The 19,952-nt window shown below is 42.6% G+C and overlaps 1 protein-coding gene across 1 annotated transcript in view; it reads right to left on the bottom strand.

Annotated features, from left to right (window-relative positions):
• Positions 1-6,730, bottom strand: part of LOC139408312 (chromodomain helicase DNA binding protein 1) — a 47,268-nt gene extending 40,538 nt beyond the window's left edge. Inside the window, exons 1-2 of the mRNA XM_071152039.1 lie at positions 6,378-6,730; positions 4,642-4,777 (exon numbers count right to left, since the gene is read on the bottom strand). Coding sequence (XP_071008140.1) covers positions 4,642-4,694 — 53 coding nt within the window. The 5' untranslated portion in view covers positions 4,695-4,777; positions 6,378-6,730. The remainder of the gene's footprint in view (positions 1-4,641; positions 4,778-6,377) is intronic.
• Positions 6,731-19,952: the final 13,222 nt, after the last annotated feature.

The following is a 19,952-nucleotide window of genomic DNA, read 5'->3' as shown; positions in this document are numbered from 1 at the left end:
TAACATGAGTCTTCAATATTCCCAGTTATGAAGTTTTAGGTTGTAGTTATCATAGGACTATTTAATATACCTTTGACTATTGGATGTTCTTATAGACTCTATAGTATTGCCAGCCAAATCTCGGGAGTCGATAGGCTTGAAGTCATAAACAGATCTGTGCTTCAAGCATTGCGAAGTGCTGCTGGCAAACGCAGGAAAGTGCTGTTTGAATTAATGTTTACGGGCCTGCTGCTGTCTACCTCCGCTCAGTCAGACTGCTCTAACAAATCATAGACTTAATTATAATATAATAAACACACAGAAATACAAGCCTTAGTTCATTAATATGGTCAAATCCGGAAACGATCGGAAACAACACGTTTATTCTTTCAGGGAAATATGGAACCATTCCATATTTTACTGAATGGGCGGCAACCCTAAGTCTAAATATTGCTGTTACATTGCACAACCTTCAAAGTTATGTCATAATTATGTAAAATTCTGGCAACTTAATTATGGTCTTTGTTAGGAAGAAATTATCTTCACACAGTTCACAAGCCAGGCAGCCCAAACTGCTGCATATACCCTGACTCTGCTTGCACTGAACGCAAGAGAAGCAACACAATTTCCTTAGTTAATATTGCCTGCTAACATGCATTTATTTTAACTAAATATACAAGTTAAAACATATATATACACACTTGTGTGTTGATTTAAAGAAAGGCATTGATGTTCATGGTTAGGTACATTGGTGCAACGATTGTGCTTTTTTCCCCGAATTAGCTTTTGTTAAATCATCACCCGTTTGGCGAAGTAGGCTGTGATTCGATGATAAATTAACAGGCACCGCAATGATTATATGCAACGCAGGACAAGCTAGTTCACCTAGTAATATCAACCAAGTGTAGTTAACTAGTGATTATGTTAAGATTGATTGTTTTTTTATGAGATAAGTTTAATGCTAGCTAGCAACTTACCTTGGCTCCTTGCTGCACTCGTGTAACAGGTGATCAGCCTGCACGCGGTCTCCTTGTGGATTGCAATGTAATCGGCCTCCAAAAATGCCAATTACCGATTGTTAAGAAAACTTGAAATCGGCCATAACAATTAAATCAGTCGACCGCTATAGCAGTCCGATGGCCTTGAGATAGAAGCTGTTTTTCAGTCCCTCAGTCCCAGCTTTGATGCACCTGTACTGAGCATGCCTTCTGGATGATAGCAGGGTGAACAGGTAGTGGCTCAGGTGATTTATGTCCTTGATGATCTTTTTGGCCTTCCTGTAACATCGTGTCCTGGTGTCCTGGAGGACAGGTAGTATGCCCCTGGTGATGCGTTGAACAGACCACACCACCCTGTGGAAAGCCCTGCGGTTGCAGGCGGTGCAGTTGTCGTACCAGTCAGTGATATAGCCCGACAGGATGCTCTCAATTGTGCACCTGTAAAAGTTTGTGAGGGTTTTAGGTGCCAAGACACATTTCTTCAGCCTCCTGAGGTTGAACAGGCACTATTGCGCCTTCACCACACTGTCTGTGTGGGTGGACTATTTCAGTTTGTCAGTGATGTGTATGCCGAGGAACTTAAAACTTTCCACCTTCTCCACTGCGGTCCCGTCGATGTGGATAGTGGGGTGTTCCCTCTGCTGTTTCCTGAAGTCCACAATCATCTCCTTTGTTTTGACGATGTTGAGTGAGAGGTTATTTTCCTGGCACCACTCCAAGAGCCCTTACCTCCTCAATGTAGGCTGTCTTGTCATTGTTGGTAATCAAGCCTACTACTGTTGTGTCGTCTGCAAACTTGATGATTGAGTTGGTGGCGTTCTTGGTCACACAGTCATGGGTGAACCGGGAGTAGAGGGGGCTGAGCACACACCCTTGTTGGACCCACGTGTTGAGGATCTGCGAAGTGGAGGTGTTGTTTCCTACCTTCAGCACCTAGGGGCGGCTGTCAGGAAGTTCAGGACCAAGTTTCACAGGGGTTCAGACCCAGGGCCTCAAGCTTAATGTTGAGCTCGGAGTTGAATGCTGAGCTATGAACAGCATTCTTACACAGGTATTCCTCTTCTCCAGATGGGATAGGGCAGTGTGATGGTGATTGCATTGTCCGTGGACCTATTGGCGCAGCAAGCAAATTGAAGTGGGTCTAGGGTGACAGACAAGGGTAGAGGTGATGTATGATCCTTGAGTAGTCTCTCAAAGCACTTCATGACGACAGAAGTGAGTGCTACAGGGCGATAGTCATTTAGTTCAGTTCCCTTTGCTTTCTTGGGTAAAGGAACAATGTTGACCATCTTGAAGCATGTAGGGACAGCTGACTGAGATAGGGTGAGATTGAATATGTCCGTAAACACACCAGCCAGCTAGTCTGTGCATGCTAAGGATGCAGCTTGGGCGGCAGCCTTGCGAGGGTTAACGTGCTTAAAATGTCTTACTCACGTTGGCCACGGAGGAGGAGAGGCCACAGCCCTTGATACCAGGCCGCGTCGGTGGCACGGTGTTATCCTCAAAGCGGGCGAAGGTGTTTAGCTTGTCCGGAAGCAAGACGGTGTCCGCGTCATGGCTGGTTTTCCTTTTGTAGTCCGTGATTATCTGTTGACCATGCCACATATGTCTCGTGTCTGATCCGTTGAATTGCGACTACACTTTGCCTGTTTGATTGCCTTGCAGAGGGAATAACTACACTGTTTGCATTCTGCCATATTCCCAGTCACCTTGCCATGATTAAATGCCGTGGATATTGGCGGAAACTGGAACACGCGGTCATACACGTTGATCCAGAGCATCCCATGTCTGGTGAGTATGAAGACCATGGAAGAACCGGGACATTTTCAGCTTCCAGGAATTCTGTACAGATCCTTGCGACATTGGGCTGTGCATTATCATGCTGAAACATGAGGTGACTGCATCAGATGAACGGCACGACAATGGGCCTCAGGATCTCGTCACGGTATATTAGTGCATTCAAATTGACATCAATAAAATGCAATTGAGTTCGTAGCTTATGCCATACCAGATCCCCATCATACGACACCATACACATGGTGTGCGGTTGTGAGGTCGGTTGGACGTATTGCCAAATTCTCTAAAACATTGGAGGCGGCTTATGGTAGAGAAATGAACGTTAAAATTATCTGTCAACAGCACTGGTGGACATTCTTGCAGTCACCATGCCAATTGCACGCTCCCTCAAAACTTGAGACATCTGCAGCATTGTGTTATGTCAAAACTGCTCATTTTAGAATGGCCTCGTCCCCAGCACAAGGTGCACCTGCGTAATGATCAAGCTGTTTAAATAGCTTCTTGATATGCCACGCCTGTCAGGTGGATGGATAATCTTGGCAAAGGAGAAATTCTCACTAACAGGGATGTAAACTCATTTGTGCACAACATTTGAGAGAAATAATATTTCTGAGCGTATGGAACATTCCTGGGACCTTTTTTTTCAGCTCATGAAAAATGGGACCAACACTTTACATGTTGCGTTTATTTTTGTTCAGTAGTGTATATAAATCCTATCAAATATTTCTTCATTACTTTGGCTTTAGTGACTGCGTTGTGCAGTGAAACTCAAACATCAGGGTGTGAGATATCACAACAAAACAGAAAAACATTCATTAGAAGACAGTGGTAGCCAATGGATTGACACTGACGATGTGAAACAAGAAAAGCATGACGACTCAAAATCTATGTCATAAGGAAGCATGTTGTTTTACGTCACACACACAAACTGTTTGCTGTTGTATTTGTGCTTTTGCCAATATCTTATCTGTGTTATACGATTTGTCTTGCATTGTTTTTAACCCAGCCCCCGTCCCCACAGGAGGCATTTGCCCTCATTATAAATAAGAAATTGTTCTTAATTGACTTGCCTGGTCAAACAATGGTTTAAAATGTAATATAGTGCCAGCATTAAAAATGACAAACAACACAACTATGGTTTGCCAACTTCCAGGTATTATCTATAAGCACATAGTGGTCTCATTTTATGTTCATTTCAACAAGGATACAAAACAACTTGCTTATTCACTTGGAGCATCCAGTAGAGTGATTGTTTTGTCGCTAACTTGTCATCAACATATCGGCTAGTCCACACACACACACACACACACTTTGCATCCAGTATATATACAGGACAAAAATATAAAACGCAACATGTAGTGTTGCTCCCATGTTTCGTGAGCTGAAATAAAAGATCTTATGCCCTCCCAGGCCCACCCATGGCTGCACCCGTGCCCAGTCATGTGAAATCCATAGAATGGAACCTAATTTCTTGATTTCCTTATTTGAACTGTAACTCAGTAAAATCTTTGAAATTGTTGTGATTATATATATATATATATATATATATATATATATATATATATATATATATATATATATATATATACATAATAAAAGCGCAAACACATAATCATCAGTTAGCAAGCTCCAATGTAAAAGTTTGTCCTCAATGAAGATCAAACAAGGGATGTTCTCTATTCTCTAGGAACCAAACAGAAGCAAGCGGGCTGAAATGGGACTGGGACTCGGATCTACCTGAACGTGTCCAATAAGAAACTTTTGTTTCCATTGCAAATTGTTTAGCTATGGTTTGCACTAATGAATACACCCTGGACCAGTTGGTCACATCACTGTCATATTCCCCAAACAGATGGAGACACATTACCTTGACTCTCCACTGCTGTTGCTCACACCCTCGTCTTCACTTCTTCCAGCCATCTCTTAAGAGTCCCAGATATATGAGCTTCTGAGAAAATGTTATAATCCAAGCTGCCCTGGTTTACGTGTTGGATGCAGTTCACCTGTAAAATCAAAAGCCACAAAAAATAAAAAATAAAATACAATTTTGAAGTATGTACATTCAGTGTATTTAAACGAGATAGGCATTTTGTCAATAGTCTAACTTTTAATAGCTGCATGTGTTTTAGGTTCACAACCGTGACTGTTCTAGATTCATAACCTTGTACAAACTGAGAAACAAGTAATTTGCTAAACAAACACATTCATTGTTTTATCCTTATATTAATATAAACGTTACCTGATTATGGTTTGACTGCTTCCTAGTGACTGTTTGCCCTGCACTGCTTCCCATGTAAGATAGCTACAATAAAACAGTATTCTATAAACCCGGTGTGTTGTTTATAGCCATCTAGCTATTCTAAACTTGTTTAGCCTTATATGACGTTAGCTAGTTAGTAGCTAGCTACATTGAACTATAGAGCAAATTAGCTAACACACAAAGCCTGCTGGTTTGTTTTCATCCCTGTCACATTAGCTAGCTTCCTACGTCTGAATGCAAACGATAGCGGTAAGTTACCAAGCCAGCGCTTTTCCGACCGCACAGGCCTGTTGTGAGGCCTGCACAGCATGTGAGTTTCGCGCACTGTCCTGGACAATGCGCCGCACTCCAGATCTCTTTCGCAGGAGGCCCGAAGCAAGATAGTACCACGCCTACAGTATTCTACTCTCGCATACATCGACAAAACAGAGTTGCGCAGCAAGCCAGAAAACTAGCAATGGCAAACCAAGCTCTGGCTGTGTGCAGAAGACAGATTTATTTCTGAGATGTTTAGCATTAAGCGCATCATTTCAGCTGCTAGCTTTTGGCGGAATTACACTGATGCTAACTGCCCAGCTATAAACTAATATATAGCAATCCGTCTATAAGCGTACTACATTTAAATCCACATTTTTTCCCCTCTAGCTCTGAAAAGTTGTTTGCTAACCTAGCTAGTTGCTAGCTGATGTTCTAGCTAAACAGTAAACTGAACTCAAGACCACTAACTAGCTAGCACACTGGCCTTGAAAGAGGAAAAAGCAACTAACCTTAAGCCACGTGAAACAATATTTAGCTAACAATAGTAAGTTATGGACGTTTAACAAAATATTTTCCACTTGTGGCAATTATTTACCCAGTTATCCTTTATTTTTTCATATGTGGACATCTGAATGACCTAGTTAGCTTACTAGCTAGCTTAACAGTCACATTTTAGCAAACAAACTAGCTAGGTACTGTAGCTTAGCTGACAAGTTAGCTAATCTAACAAACCAGGTCATGGGGAAAGTGTTAGGTAGGTTTTTTACATAAAACTTGTAGCCAATTGTGATTGTACCATTGTTTCTAACAGTGCTCTAATTAATATATGCAAAATCCCATGACCTCAAACACATTCACATACTCATCACGTTTTATAATCACCCTTTTCCCGCACTCCCAAGCTAGCTCCCTCGTTGCTAATAGCTAACAAGAGTGTTTATCAGGTCGCTTACTTCCCAAAAAAATCTAGCTAGGTGACAGGCTCCTTGCTTACTATGGAGTTATTTAACTAAACTAAGCAATAACACCATATAAATGCCCCCCCAAAAAAATCAAATCGGGGTTTGTTTAGTATTTTAGGCTACCTTGAAGCTACGGCGAACTGCCAGTCTGATTCTGCCGTCCGACTTCAGTGGTCCTTTTTTCTTATTTTCTTTGGCTAGCGAACTAGCAGCTAAAGACAGCTAGCTAGCTCCCGGGCCGGGGTGAGCAGCCCCAACGGATCTTACTAGAATTCGAGCCAAGTTTCTTGATTTCTTCCTCCAGAAGTGTAAAAATATGTTTCACTTTTAATTTTCCGTTTTGAATTCGAAACAATATATGATTTAATTGACAGCGATTGTAGATAACATTTCAGCTGCGGGTCCTACTACAGCCGGTCTCCGCCATGACGCCGTCGAGTTCACTCTGTAACATTAGCGATGTTGAGTGTGGAAACCCCGGGTAGTGACGTAACGACGATGTTTTTTGCAGTCTCTTACAACTGCAAACTACAACAGACGAAAGGTGATGGTAGTCGTCGACCTATTATGTGAAATATAGTTGTAATTATAAAACAGAGGTAGCTAGTAGTCCACGTGAGTTTTGACACCCTTCACTGCAATGCTTGCTTCAACCAAGCATTAACCTGCTTCAAATAATTTAATCCCAATTTATCTATTTGGACAAATACTTAAAATTACCCTCTACATCTCTTATAATGGTCCTCATCACCACATTTTTTATGTAGATGATGTAACTGTTTCTAGAACTCCCTCTGCCAGAGGATAAATATATTATTTGGTAAATCAAGCCTCCTGAATCTCAATAAAAATGACAAATGCAAACTAACAATTTAACAGCACAAAGTAAAATGTTCTACATATTGAATGGTTATGGAATTTAAATGAGTGCCGATTTCAACAGGTTATGGTCAGGGATATCTAGCAGAGTAACATGAGATAGGTGGTAAAAATTCAACTGTGGTGGTTATTAGGGGGGGGGGGGTTGCCAGGGACCTCACGTTACGATATTATCATGATACTTCGGTGCAGATACGATATGTTTTGTGATTCTCACGAGTCTATATGTATTGCGATTCAATACAGTGATTTTATTGCGATTCCATGGTCCAAACATATTGCTCACCATGTCAGCTGCAGAGGGACAAAAGAGTGCCATGATAAAACAAGTTTTGATCAGTCATGGAAATAAAAGTGCTGAAAACAAATTGACTCCCTATTTAAAAAGAAGATGGAGAACAAGCTATGAAGGAAAAATACTGGAGTTTTGGTCTAGGTACCAACTAGTGCAAAATTAGTCTTGGGATATTGTCAAAGCGATTACGATATATCGTCAAAAATAATATCACGATATGTAACTGTATTGAACCCCCCCCCCCCCCCCCCCTCCCATCACTAGTGGTAATACAACTGGTGTGCTTCTATACGGACGTAAAGGACTAAAAGGCTAGGCCCAATGGCTGTCAAACCTAATTTAGGTCTGGCGGTAACTAAAACGATAGAGGAAAATGAACGAACAAAGATGATCAGCACAACTGTGGGGCATATTATCTTGGGGCCTCCATCCACTATTGTTATTCAGACAACAGGTCACGTGACATGACCTAGATTTCTTAGTGCTCCCTCAACTCCCCTTTAGTTGGATGTCTGTAGCGGCTTTTGTGTATTGCCCTCTGGGGGAATCTTTAGAAAGTCCATTTAGTTTTGAATTACTTTCATGTTCAAGTCATCAATATGGAGTAACAGGTAGGTCTGGTACTTTTGGGGAATTGGTAATACATTCACTGAACTTTGGCATTGACTAGAGTTTCCATATTTTAAGTGTACACAGATGTAGGTTGATTGAACCAGGGAGTTAAGCCCCACACACAAAGCAGCTCAGTGCTACAATGGCCTCCAAGACATTAAGTTGAGTTTTAATGCTACATTTTGGTAATGCAAATACATCAACATGAAGCTAATGCTTTTATGAATAAAGCAGTTCTCTTTTCAAAGGGAAGTATGCAGAGATGTTGTTGAATTTCCAAAACTGTCTGCTTAGGTTTCTGAACACAGTACCTTTAACACATTTGGGTGATAAAATACCATAAACATATATTCACTTGACCAGTGGACCATATGTTCAATTATTATTTTACGCTAGAAGAAGCTACAAATTCTTATTACTGTGTAATCATTATGTAATCAAAACAAAAAGTAGACAGTAAACATTAATGACTGAACAGACGCATTATTGCAATGAAAAAACGGTATAATTTTAGATTTGGAGGATACATACGTAACACAGAGAACATCAAAGTAAAACAAAAAAAACAACGTTAAAAATACTCATATTATACTTTCTGCGTGTAAGTAAAAATCCAAAAACGTTTTTATTTTCGTATCTGAAGAGACCTGTGAGAAACAAAAATAATAAATGGCGTTAATTAAGACTGAAATATAAACCAGCATCTGGAAGCACTGTAACAAGTCAGTTGGTCATGTTCACATACCGGTGTCTATTAGGGTCTCCATTTCAAACACTACTGTCAAAGGCCTTAAATTTCAGTTTGAGCTGCGTCCCCTCCTTTGGAATCCCGCCTTTGCGTTGTCGTGTCCCAAGCCGATGCCTCTCAATCTGCACTTCCAAACCGTGTGTGATTACGAGGGCCAGCCAGAAGGGGTCTCCCATGACCCTGCATATCACGCCGTACCACTCCAGTACACTCAGCTCCAAGCCCAGTGCCTGCATCTGCCTCTGGAGCAGGCAAGTGACCACCAACAGAATCACGTCGTACAGCGTCAGCCAGACTGCAAAGCCCAGGATGCCCACATGCTGGTGGGCCCAAACTGCTCCGAGCATGCACAGGGTCAGCAGTAGGGTGATGCCACCCAGGATAAGCAGAGAGTAGTAGTAACCAAAGCACACCTGGGGCAGAAGCTGGGAGCCTGTGGTGTTGTTTGTGCTTTCCTTGGCTGTGCGCAGATGGCCAAACTCAAAGACCATTTGCATGACGCCCACCATCAAAAAATAGAGTCCTCCTACTATGGAGCCCTGGTAAGGGGTCATGCCACACAGGCCTGAAGACAGAAGTAGCTTCATGGTGACAATTACAGTCCAATGGGACAGAGGAGAGTGAGATGGAGAGAATAGATGAAAACAAGGAGACAGATGGTGAAAGGGTAAAGGAGTTGTAGTGGTTGAGAGGCAGAATTGGAAAATAAATATTTAAAAACACAGCGGCGAAGAGTCAGTCAGATTTGTTATCATTCCATCACAATGTCTCACTGAAAGAGGTCAGAACTCTTCTCGCTTAATATTCACAGTGGACGGCTGAGACTATGCAGAACAATCTGTTCACTCCTGGAAGAGAGGGAAATCCACAACAGCACCTGAAGGGAAGAATCAGAAGACTGCATTATGTTTGAAAACAAAATATTGGAGACTGGTATGATAATAGATTATTATTGCAATAAAACTGATCTCACACTGACACCAAACATAGGACAGGTAACAGTAGCTACTGTAGCTACAGGATAAAACTGTCACTGAAAACTGCTGGGAGAGAAATCAGCTGTCATGAGGATGACTGTGTTTAAGAAAGGCCTGTCTGTTATTAAATTGAAAACGGTCTGTAATGTTAGCTTGCTATCTGATAACACATAGAGACCAATATTTTATCCAACTGTATGAAAATATGTGATGAATGTGTCAACGTCAACAGAAAAAAAACTAAAAATCACAAACAGCCCAGGCCCAGCTAACGTTAACTACAGTAACATTAGCTAATTTAACGTTAATAATAAGTTCGTTTCTAATGTTACATCAGTCGATATATATACACTGCTTTCTAACAAAGGTGACGCGAAAATATATATATTTTTCACAACCATAAATATTAGCTGTGTGGCTCGACTCACTTGCTGGCGGGACATTTGTTGGAATTGGGCACTTTGTATTCACACCTTCTTGTTATTTTTTCACACTAAAAAATTGCTAGTTAGTAGAGCAATTAACAGGTTCATCCGTTGGCGTTGCGGTCCAGGTGATGAGCGCGAGGCCAGCAACCGTTGAAACCCCCTAGTGAAGCCGCGCGCGCACGACTCAACATTAGGCCTTTGGCCTCACGGCAAAAATAAATAAATAAATACAACATATTACAATTCTTTATCATGGCCTCACGGTCTCATGAGCTGAGCAAAAATAAATAAATACAACATATTACAATTCTTTGTCTTGGCCTCACAGCCTCATAAGCTGAGCAAAAATACATTAAAAAAATTAATACAACATATTACAACTCTTTCTCCGCTTGAGGCATAATAAATACAATATATACATTTAAAAAATCCCCATCAAAATCTGTCTGTAAAATATATCTATTTTTCTGCATGCGTCTCAATCCACCATTGCCTTCAATGTTGGCCTTTCGCATCTGCGATGGATCGTGGCAGAGCTACAACGGTGTTTGGCAGACCAGGATACGTCTCGAAAATCTGATTTATCACGAAAACTTCTGTAGCGTCCGACAGTGGTGGAACAAGTACCCAATAGTCCTACTTGAGTAAAAGTAAAGATACCTTAATAGAAAATGACTCAATTATAAGTGAAAGTCACCCAGTAAAATCCTACTTGCGTAAAAGTCTAACAGTATTTGGTTTTAAATATACTTAATTATCAAAAGTAAATGTAATTGCTAAAATATACTTAAGTATCAAAGTTGTCAAAAATAGAAATAGTAAAGTACAGATACCCCAAAACACTACTCAAGTAGTACTTTCAAGTATTTTTTACTTAGGGTACTTTACACCACTGGCATCTTGGCCTTCAAACTAATATGACCCCTCTATGGAAAGATGAGACTCTCATGGACACAGTGTTCTCCGTTTTGCTCTACAGCCCCATACCAGTGTCACAGGACTGGTCTGAAGGTAACGTGAGCTGTCTTATATCTATCTACCTTTTGATTAAATGTTTGACTGTTTTCCCATGTATGAATCTGTTATTCAATGTGTTCCTATGGGCAAATAGAAGTCCAAATTAAATGTTATATCAAATAATGTTTTTATATACAGTACCAGTCAAAAGTTTGGACAAACCTACTCATTCAAGGGTTGTTCTTTATTTTTTACTATTTTCTACATAGTAAAAACAAAACTATGAAATAGCACATGTGCAATCATGTAGTAACCAAAATACATTTTAGGTTTTAGATTCTCAAAGTAGCCACCCTTTGCATTGATGACCTCTTTGCACACTCTTGGCATTCTCTCAACCAGCTTCACCTGGAATGCTTTTCCAACAGTCTTGAAGGAGTTTCCACATATGCTGAGCACTTTTTGGCTGCTTTTCCTTCACTCTGTGGTCCAACTCATCCCAAACAATCTCAATTGTGTTGAGGTCATCTCATGCAGCACTCCATCACTCTCCTTCTTGGTCAAATAGCCCTTACACAGCCTGGAGGTGTTGAAAAACAAATGATAGTCCCATTAAGCGCAAACCAGATGGGATGGCGTATCACTGCAGAATGCTGTGGTAGCCATGCTGGTTAAGTGTGACTTGAATTCTAAATAAATCACTAACACTGTCACCAGCAAAGCACTCCCACACCATCTCCTCCATGCTTCAGGGTGGGAACCACAGATGCAGAGATCATCTGTTCACCTACTCTGCGTCTCACAAAGAAAAGGCCGTTAGAAGCAAAAATCTCAAATTTGGACTCATCAGACCAAAGGACAGATTTCCAACAGTCTAATGTCCATTGCTCGTGTTTCTTGGCACAAGCAAGTCTCCTCTTCTTATTGGTGTCCTTTAGTAGTGGTTCTTTGCAGCAATTCGACAATGAAGGTTTGATTCACACAATCTCATCTGAACAGTTGGTGTTAAGATGTGTCTTTTACATGAACTCTGTGAAGCATTTATTTGGGCTGCAATTTCTGAGGCTGGTAACTCTAATGAACTTGTCCTCTGCAGCAGAGGTCATCCTTTCCTGTGGTGGTCCACATGAGAGCCAGTTTTATCATAGAGCTTGATGTTTTTGCGACTATACTTGAATAAACTTTAAAAGTTCTTGACATTTTCCAGATTGACTGACCTTCATGTCTTAAAGTAATGATGGACTGTCATTTCTCTATACTTATTTGAGTTGTTCTTGCCATAATATGGACTTGGTCTTTTACCAAAAAGGGCTATCTCTCTATACTAACCCTACCGTGTCACAACACAACTGATTGGCTCAAAGTAATTGTTCATTGAAATGCATTCCAGGTGCATTCCAGGTGACTGACTACCTCATGACGCTGGTTGAGAGAATGCCAAGAGTGTAGAAAGCTGTCATCAAGGCAAAGGGTGGCTACTTTGAAGAATCTCAATATAAAATATATTTTGAGTTATTTAACACTTTTTTGGTTACTACATGATTCCATATGTGTTATTTCATGGTTTTGATGTCTTCACTATTATTCTACAATGTAGAAAATAGTACAAATAAAGAAAAACCCTTGAATGGGTAGGTGTGTCCAAACTTTTGAATGGTACTGTATATAGTGCCTTTGGAAAGTATTCTGACCCCTATTATAAATTTATGAAATTGTAATTTTTCCTCATCAATCTACACACAATACCCCATAATGACAAATAATTTTTGCAAATTTATTACAATAAAAAAATGGAAATATCACATTTACGTAAATATTCAGACCCTTTACTCAGTACTTTGTTGACCCACCTTTGGCAGGGATTACAGCATTGAGTCTTCTTGGGTATGACGCTACAAGCTTGGCACACCTGTATTTGTGGAGTTTCTCCCATTCTTCTCTGCAGATCCTCTTCCTGCACAGCTATTTTCAGGTCTCTCCAGAGATGTTCGATCGGGTTGAAGTCCAAGCTCTTGCTGGGCCACTCAAGGACATTCAGAGACTTGTCCCGAAGCCAGCCTTGCGTTGTCTTGGCTGTATGCCTTGGGTCGTTGTCCTGTTGGAAGGTGAACCTCGCCCCCAGTCTGAGGTCCTGAGCACTTTGGAGTAGGTTTTCATCAAGGATCTCTCTGTATTTTGCTCCGTTCATCTTTGGCTCGATCCTGACTAGTCTCCCAGTCCCTGCCGCTGAAAAACATCCCCACAGCATGATGATGCCACCACCAGCTCCGTAAGGATGGTGCCAGGTTTCCTCCAGATGTGCCTTTTACTGAGGAGGGGCTTCCATCTGGACAGGCTACCATAAAGGCCTGATTGGTGGAGTGCTGTAGAGATGGTTGTCCTTCTGGAAGTTTCTTCCATCTCCACAGAGGAACTCTAGAGCTCTGTCAGAGTGACCATCAGGTTCTTGGCCACCTCCCTGACCAGGCCCTTCTCCCGCCATTGCTCAGTTTGGCAAGGCAGCCAGCTCTAGGAAGAGCCTTGGTGGTTCCAAACCTCTTACATTTAAAAATCATGGAGGCCACTGTGTTCTTGGGGACCTTCAACGATGCAGAAATGTTTTGGTACCCTTACCCAGATCTAAAAAGAATAGTCACGCACTGTTGCACCCACGACACTAATCTAGAAAGCCCTATTGGAGCTCCGCCCAAACCAGGCATTTGATTGGTTTGACGTGTAGCAAGTCGTCACTGATTTACAAGTGGTCTCCACCCCTATTAAGGCAACCTGCCTAAATGACTAAAGACCGGTAGCACTCACGTCCGTAGCCATGAAGTGCTTTGAATGATTGGTAATGGCTCACATCAACACCATTATCCCAGAAACCCTAGACCCACTCCAATTTGCTTACCGCACAAACAGATCCACAGATGATGCAATCTCCATTGCACTCCACACTACCTTTTGCCACCTGGACAAAAGGAACACTTATGTGAGAAGGCTATTCATTGACTACAGCTCAGCGTTCAACACCATAGTACCCTCAAAGCTCATCACTAAGCTAAGGATCCTGGGACTAAACACCTCCCTCTGCAACTGGATCCTGGACTTCCTGATGGGCCGCCCCCCAGGTGGTGAGGGTAGGTAGCAACAGATCTGCCACTCTGATCCTCAACACTGGAGCCCCTCAGGGGTGCGTGCTCAGTCCCCTCCTGTATTCCCCGATCACCCACGACTGCATGGCCAGGCACGACTCCAACACCATCATTAAGTTGACACTGTAAAGTCCATGGAGAATAAGAACACCTCCTCCCAGCTGCCCACTGCACTGAAGATAAGAAACACTGTCACCACTGATAAATCCACCATAATTGAGAATTTCAATAAGCATTTTTCTACGGCTGGCCATGCTTTCCACCTGGCTACTCCTACCCCTGTCAACAGCACTGCACCCCCAACAGCAACTCGCCCAAGCCTTCCCCATTTCTCCTTCTCCCAAATCCATTCAGCTGATGTTCTGAAAGAGCTGCAAAATCTGGACCCCTACAAATCAGCCGGGCTAGACAATCTGGACCCTTTCTTTCTAAAATTATCTGCCGAAATTGTTGCCACCCCTATTACTAGCCTGTTCAACCTCTCTTTTGTGTCGTCTGAGATTCCCAAAGATTGGAAAGCAGCTGCAGTCATCCCCCTCTTCAAAGGGGGGGACACTCTTGACCCAAACTGCTACAGACCTATATCTATCCTACCATGCCTTTCTAAGGTCTTCGAAAGCCAAGTCAACAAACAGATTACTGACCATTTCGAATCTCACCATACCTTCTCTGCTATGCAATCTGGTTTCAGAGCTGGTCATGGGTGCACCTCAGCCACGCTCAAGGTCCTAAACGATATCTTAACCGCCATCGATAAGAAACATTACTGTGCAGCCGTATTCATTGATCTGGCCAAGGCTTTCGACTCTGTCAATCACCACATCCTCATCGGCAGACTCAACAGCCTTGGTTTCTCAAATGATTGCCTCGCCTGGTTCACCAACTACTTCTCTGATAGAGTTCAGTGTGTCAAATCGGAGGGTCTGTTGTCCGGACCTCTGGCAGTCTCTATGGGGGTGCCACAGGGTTCAATTCTTGGACCGACTCTCTTCTCTGTATACATCAATGAGGTCGCTCTTGCTGCTGGTGAGTCTCTTATCCACCTCTACGCAGACGACACCATTCTGTATACTTCCGGCCCTTCTTTGGACACTGTGTTAACAACCCTCCAGGCAAGCTTCAATGCCATACAACTCTCCTTCCGTGGCCTCCAATTGCTCTTAAATACAAGTAAAACTAAATGCATGCTCTTCAACCGATCGCTACCTGCACCTACCCGCCTGTCCAACATCACTACTCTGGACGGCTCTGACTTAGAATACGTGGACAACTACAAATACTTAGGTGTCTGGTTAGACTGTAAACTCTCCTTCCAGACCCATATCAAACATCTCCAATCCAAAGTTAAATCTAGAATTGGCTTCCTATTTCGCAACAAAGCATCCTTCACTCATGCTGCCAAACATACCCTTGTAAAACTGACCATCCTACCAATCCTCGACTTTGGCGATGTCATTTACAAAATAGCCTCCAATACCCTACTCAACAAATTGGATGCAGTCTATCACAGTGCAATCCGTTTTGTCACCAAAGCCCCATATACTACCCACCATTGCGACCTGTACGCTCTCGTTGGCTGGCACTCGCTTCATACTCGTCGCCAAACCCACTGGCTCCATGTCATCTACAAGACCCTGCTAGGTAAAGTCCCCCCTTATCTCAGCTCGCTGGTCACCATAGCATCTCCCACCTGTAGCACACGCTCCAGCAGGTATATCTCTCTAGTCACCCCCAAAACCAATTCTTTCTTTGGCCGCCTCTCTTTCCAGTTCTCTGCTGCCAATGATTGGAACGAACTACAAAAATCTCTGAAACTGGAAACACTTATCTCCCTCACTAGCTTTAAGCACCAACTGTCAGAGCAGCTCACAGATTACTGCACCTGTACATAGCCCACCTATAATTTAGCCCAAACAACTACCTCTTTCCCAACTGTATTTAATTTATTTATTTATTTTGCTCCTTTGCACCCCATTATTTTTATTTCTACTTTGCACATTCTTCCATTGCAAAACTACCATTCCAGTGTTTTACTTGCTATATTGTATTTACCTTGCCACCATGGCCTTTTTTGCCTTTACCTCCCTTCTCACCTCATTTGCTCACATTGTATATAGACTTGTTTATACTGTATTATTGACTGTATGTTTGTTTTACTCCATGTGTAACTCTGTGTCGTTGTATCTGTCGAACTGCTTTGCTTTATCTTGGTCAGGTCGCAATTGTAAATGAGAACTTGTTCTCAACTTGCCTACCTGGTTAAATAAAGGTAAAATAAATAAAAAAAGTTTGCAGACGACACAACAGTGGTAGGTCTGATCACCGACAACAACGAGACGTTGGAGGAGGTTAGAGACCTGGCCGGGTGGTGCCAGAATAACAACATATCCCTCAACGTAACCAAGACTAAGGAGATGATTGTGGACTACAGGAAAAGGTTCTACAGCTGCACCATCGAGAGCCTCTGACTGACTGGTTGCCTGTTATGGCAACTGCTCGGCCTCCGACTGAAAGGCACTACAGAGGATAGTGCGTACGGCCCAGTACATCACTGGAGCTAAGCTGCCTGCCATCCAGGACCTCTACACCAGTCGGTGTCAGAGGAAGGCCCTAAAGGCCCTCCAACCCAACCCCTCTTTTATGCTGCTACTCTCGGTTTATCATATATGCATAGTCACTTTAACTATACATCCATGTGCATACTACCTCAATTAGCCCTACCAACCGGTGTCCCGCCACCCGCCTACCCTTCTTTTAAGCTACTGCTACTCTCTCTTTATCATACAGTGCTCTAAAAAATAAAGGGAACACTAAAATAACACATCCTAGATCTGAAGGAATGAAATATTATTATTAAATAATTTTTTCTTTACATAGTTGAATGTGCTGACAACAAAATCACACAAAAATGATCAATGGAAATCAAATTTATCAACCCATGGAGGTCTGGATTTGGAGTTACACTCAAAATTAAAGTGGAAAACCACACTACAGGCTGATCCAACTTTGATGTAATGTTCTTAAAAACAAGTCAAAATGAGGCTCAGTAGTGTGTGTGGCCTCCACGTGCCTGTATGACCTCCCTACATCGCCTGGGCATGCTCCTGATTAGGTGGCGTATGGTCTCCTGAGGGATCTCCTCCCAGACCTGGACTAAAGCCAACTCCTGGACAGTCTGTGGTGCAACGTGGCGTTGGTGGATGGAGCGAGACATGATGTCCCAGATGTGCTCAATTGGATTCAGGTCTGGGGAACGGGCGGGCCAGTCCATAGCATCAATGCCTTCCTCTTGCAGGAACTGCTGACACCCTCAGCCACATGAGGTCTAGCATTGTCTTGCATTAGGAGAAACCCAGGGCCAACCGCACCAGTGTATGGTCTCACAAGGGGTCTGAGGATCTCATCTCGGTACCTAATGGCAGTCAGGCTACCTCTGGCGAGCACATGGAGGGCTGTGCGGCCCCCCAAAGAAATGCCACCCCACACCATGACTGACCCACCGCCAAACCGGTCACGCTGGAGGATGTTGCAGGCAGCAGAACGTTCTCCACGGCGTCTCCAGACTCTGTCACGTCTGTCACGTGTTCAGTGTGAACCTGCTTTCATCTGTGAAGAGCACAGGGCGCCAGTGGCGAATTTGCCAACTTTGGTGTTCTCTGGCAAAGGCCAAACGTCCTGCACGGTGTTAGGCTGTAAGCACAACCCCCACCTGTGGACGTCGGGCCCTCATACCACCCTCATGGAGTCTGTTTCTGACCGTTTGAGCAGACACATGCACATTTGTGGCCTGCTGGAGGTCATTTTTCAGGGCTCTGGCAGTGCTCCTCCTGCTCCTCCTGCTGCTGGGTTGTTGCCCTCCTACGGCCTCCTCCACGTCTCCTGATGTACTGGCCTGTCTCCTGGTAGCGCCTCCATGCTCTGGACACTACGCTGACAGGCACAGCAAAACTTCTTGCCACAGCTCGCATTGATGTGCCATCCTGGATGAGCTGCACTACCTGAGCCACTTGTGTGGGTTGTAGACTCCGTCTCATGCTACCACTAGAGTGAAAGCACCGCCAGCATTCAAAAGAGACCAAAACATCAGCCAGGAAGCATAGGAACTGAGAAGTGGTCTGTGGTCACCACATGCAGAACCACTCCTTTATTGAGGGTGTCTTGCTAATTGCCTATAATTTCCACCTGTTGTCTATTCCATTTGCACAACAGCATGTGAAATTTATTGTCAATCAGTGTTGCTTCCTAAGTGGACAGTTTGATTTCACAGTGTGATTGACTTGGAGTTACATTGTGTTGTTTAAGTGTTCCCTTTATTTTTTTGAGCAGTGTATATGCATTGTCACTTTAACCATACCTACATGTACATACCCTCTCAATCACCCTGACTAACCAGTGCCTGTATATAGCTTCGCTACTATTATAGCCTGTATATAGCCTTGCTACTGTTATAGCCTGTAAATAGCCTCACTATTGTTATAGCCTGTATATAGCCTCGCTACTGTTATAGCCTGTATATGGCCTCGCTACTGTTATTTTTCACTGTCTTTTTTACTGTTTTTATTTCTTTACTTATCTATTGTTCACCTAATAACTTTTTTTTAACTTAGAAATTGCACTGTTCGTTAGAGCCTGTAAGTAAACATGTTGTACACCTGACTACACCTGTTGTAGTCATCACAAGTGACAAATAAACTTTGATTTGATATCAAGCTATTTTTCTGCCATTAACTTCCCCAGGTTTACCGTATTAGGGATGCCTGGTTCTCGACGAGGCTAGCTTAGTAGAAACCCAGCCCCGGACCCTTAGGCTCTATGGGAATACAATACTGTTTTTAATACTGCCAACGTCGTGGAGACAGAGGACATGTGTAGCCCATGTGCCTGATGCTGTCTGGCCAAAAAGAGTATGGCATGTCATAGTCTTTTTGGCCAGACAGCATCAGATACATTATCTACATATAGTAAGACAGAGGGGAGCTGTTTCGTTCGCTCAGATGCTTTCTCTGGTGAGATAGTTTCAGCCACAAGGAAAGTTGGCAGGTGCACAGTGCACTGTTCAGATGCTGCAATTATTGTTGGATGAATATGCGAAGGTAACCTACTTTTTTAAGTGATTTGTTTGACAATCAGATAAAAACATAATGATTGGTCGTGTTCATGGCACATTAAAAGGTAATACATTTGTAAAGTTAAATGACATCTTTACTATATAACCCATTAAAAATACTGGCCTCTACCTGGGGCCTCCAAATCACTAAGTCTGCGCCTTCAAGGACATTGCACCTGATCACTGTGCATGTACCTACTTCTTCCTCCTGAGTATGTGAAATATTCATTTATCTTAATGAGTCAATTATATACTCTATAATGTTCTTACCATCAAAGAGTGGACCACCAACAAAGGTAGGCTAAACAACATTGAAGGAAGTGTAGCCTACATCCCATTGATTTCTAATGGTAGGCTTAGTGCTCTAGGAATTACATTCCATAAAAACCAACATTACATTAGGGCCTATTTTTTTTTTTTATAATTAGAATCTACATTATATTTTTGTTTAATAATCAGGTAATATGTTGCAGGTTATTAGGCTATTGCCTTAAAACTAATTGGTTACAATCTGGGTGTAATTTTGACTAATAGAAATTACTGGTGTAATTGAGAAAGGCA

Source organism: Oncorhynchus clarkii, chromosome 5, assembly GCF_045791955.1.
Source record: "Oncorhynchus clarkii lewisi isolate Uvic-CL-2024 chromosome 5, UVic_Ocla_1.0, whole genome shotgun sequence".
NCBI classification, from domain to species: domain Eukaryota; kingdom Metazoa; phylum Chordata; class Actinopteri; order Salmoniformes; family Salmonidae; genus Oncorhynchus; species Oncorhynchus clarkii.
This window is presented reverse-complemented; position numbering and strand designations above follow the sequence as displayed.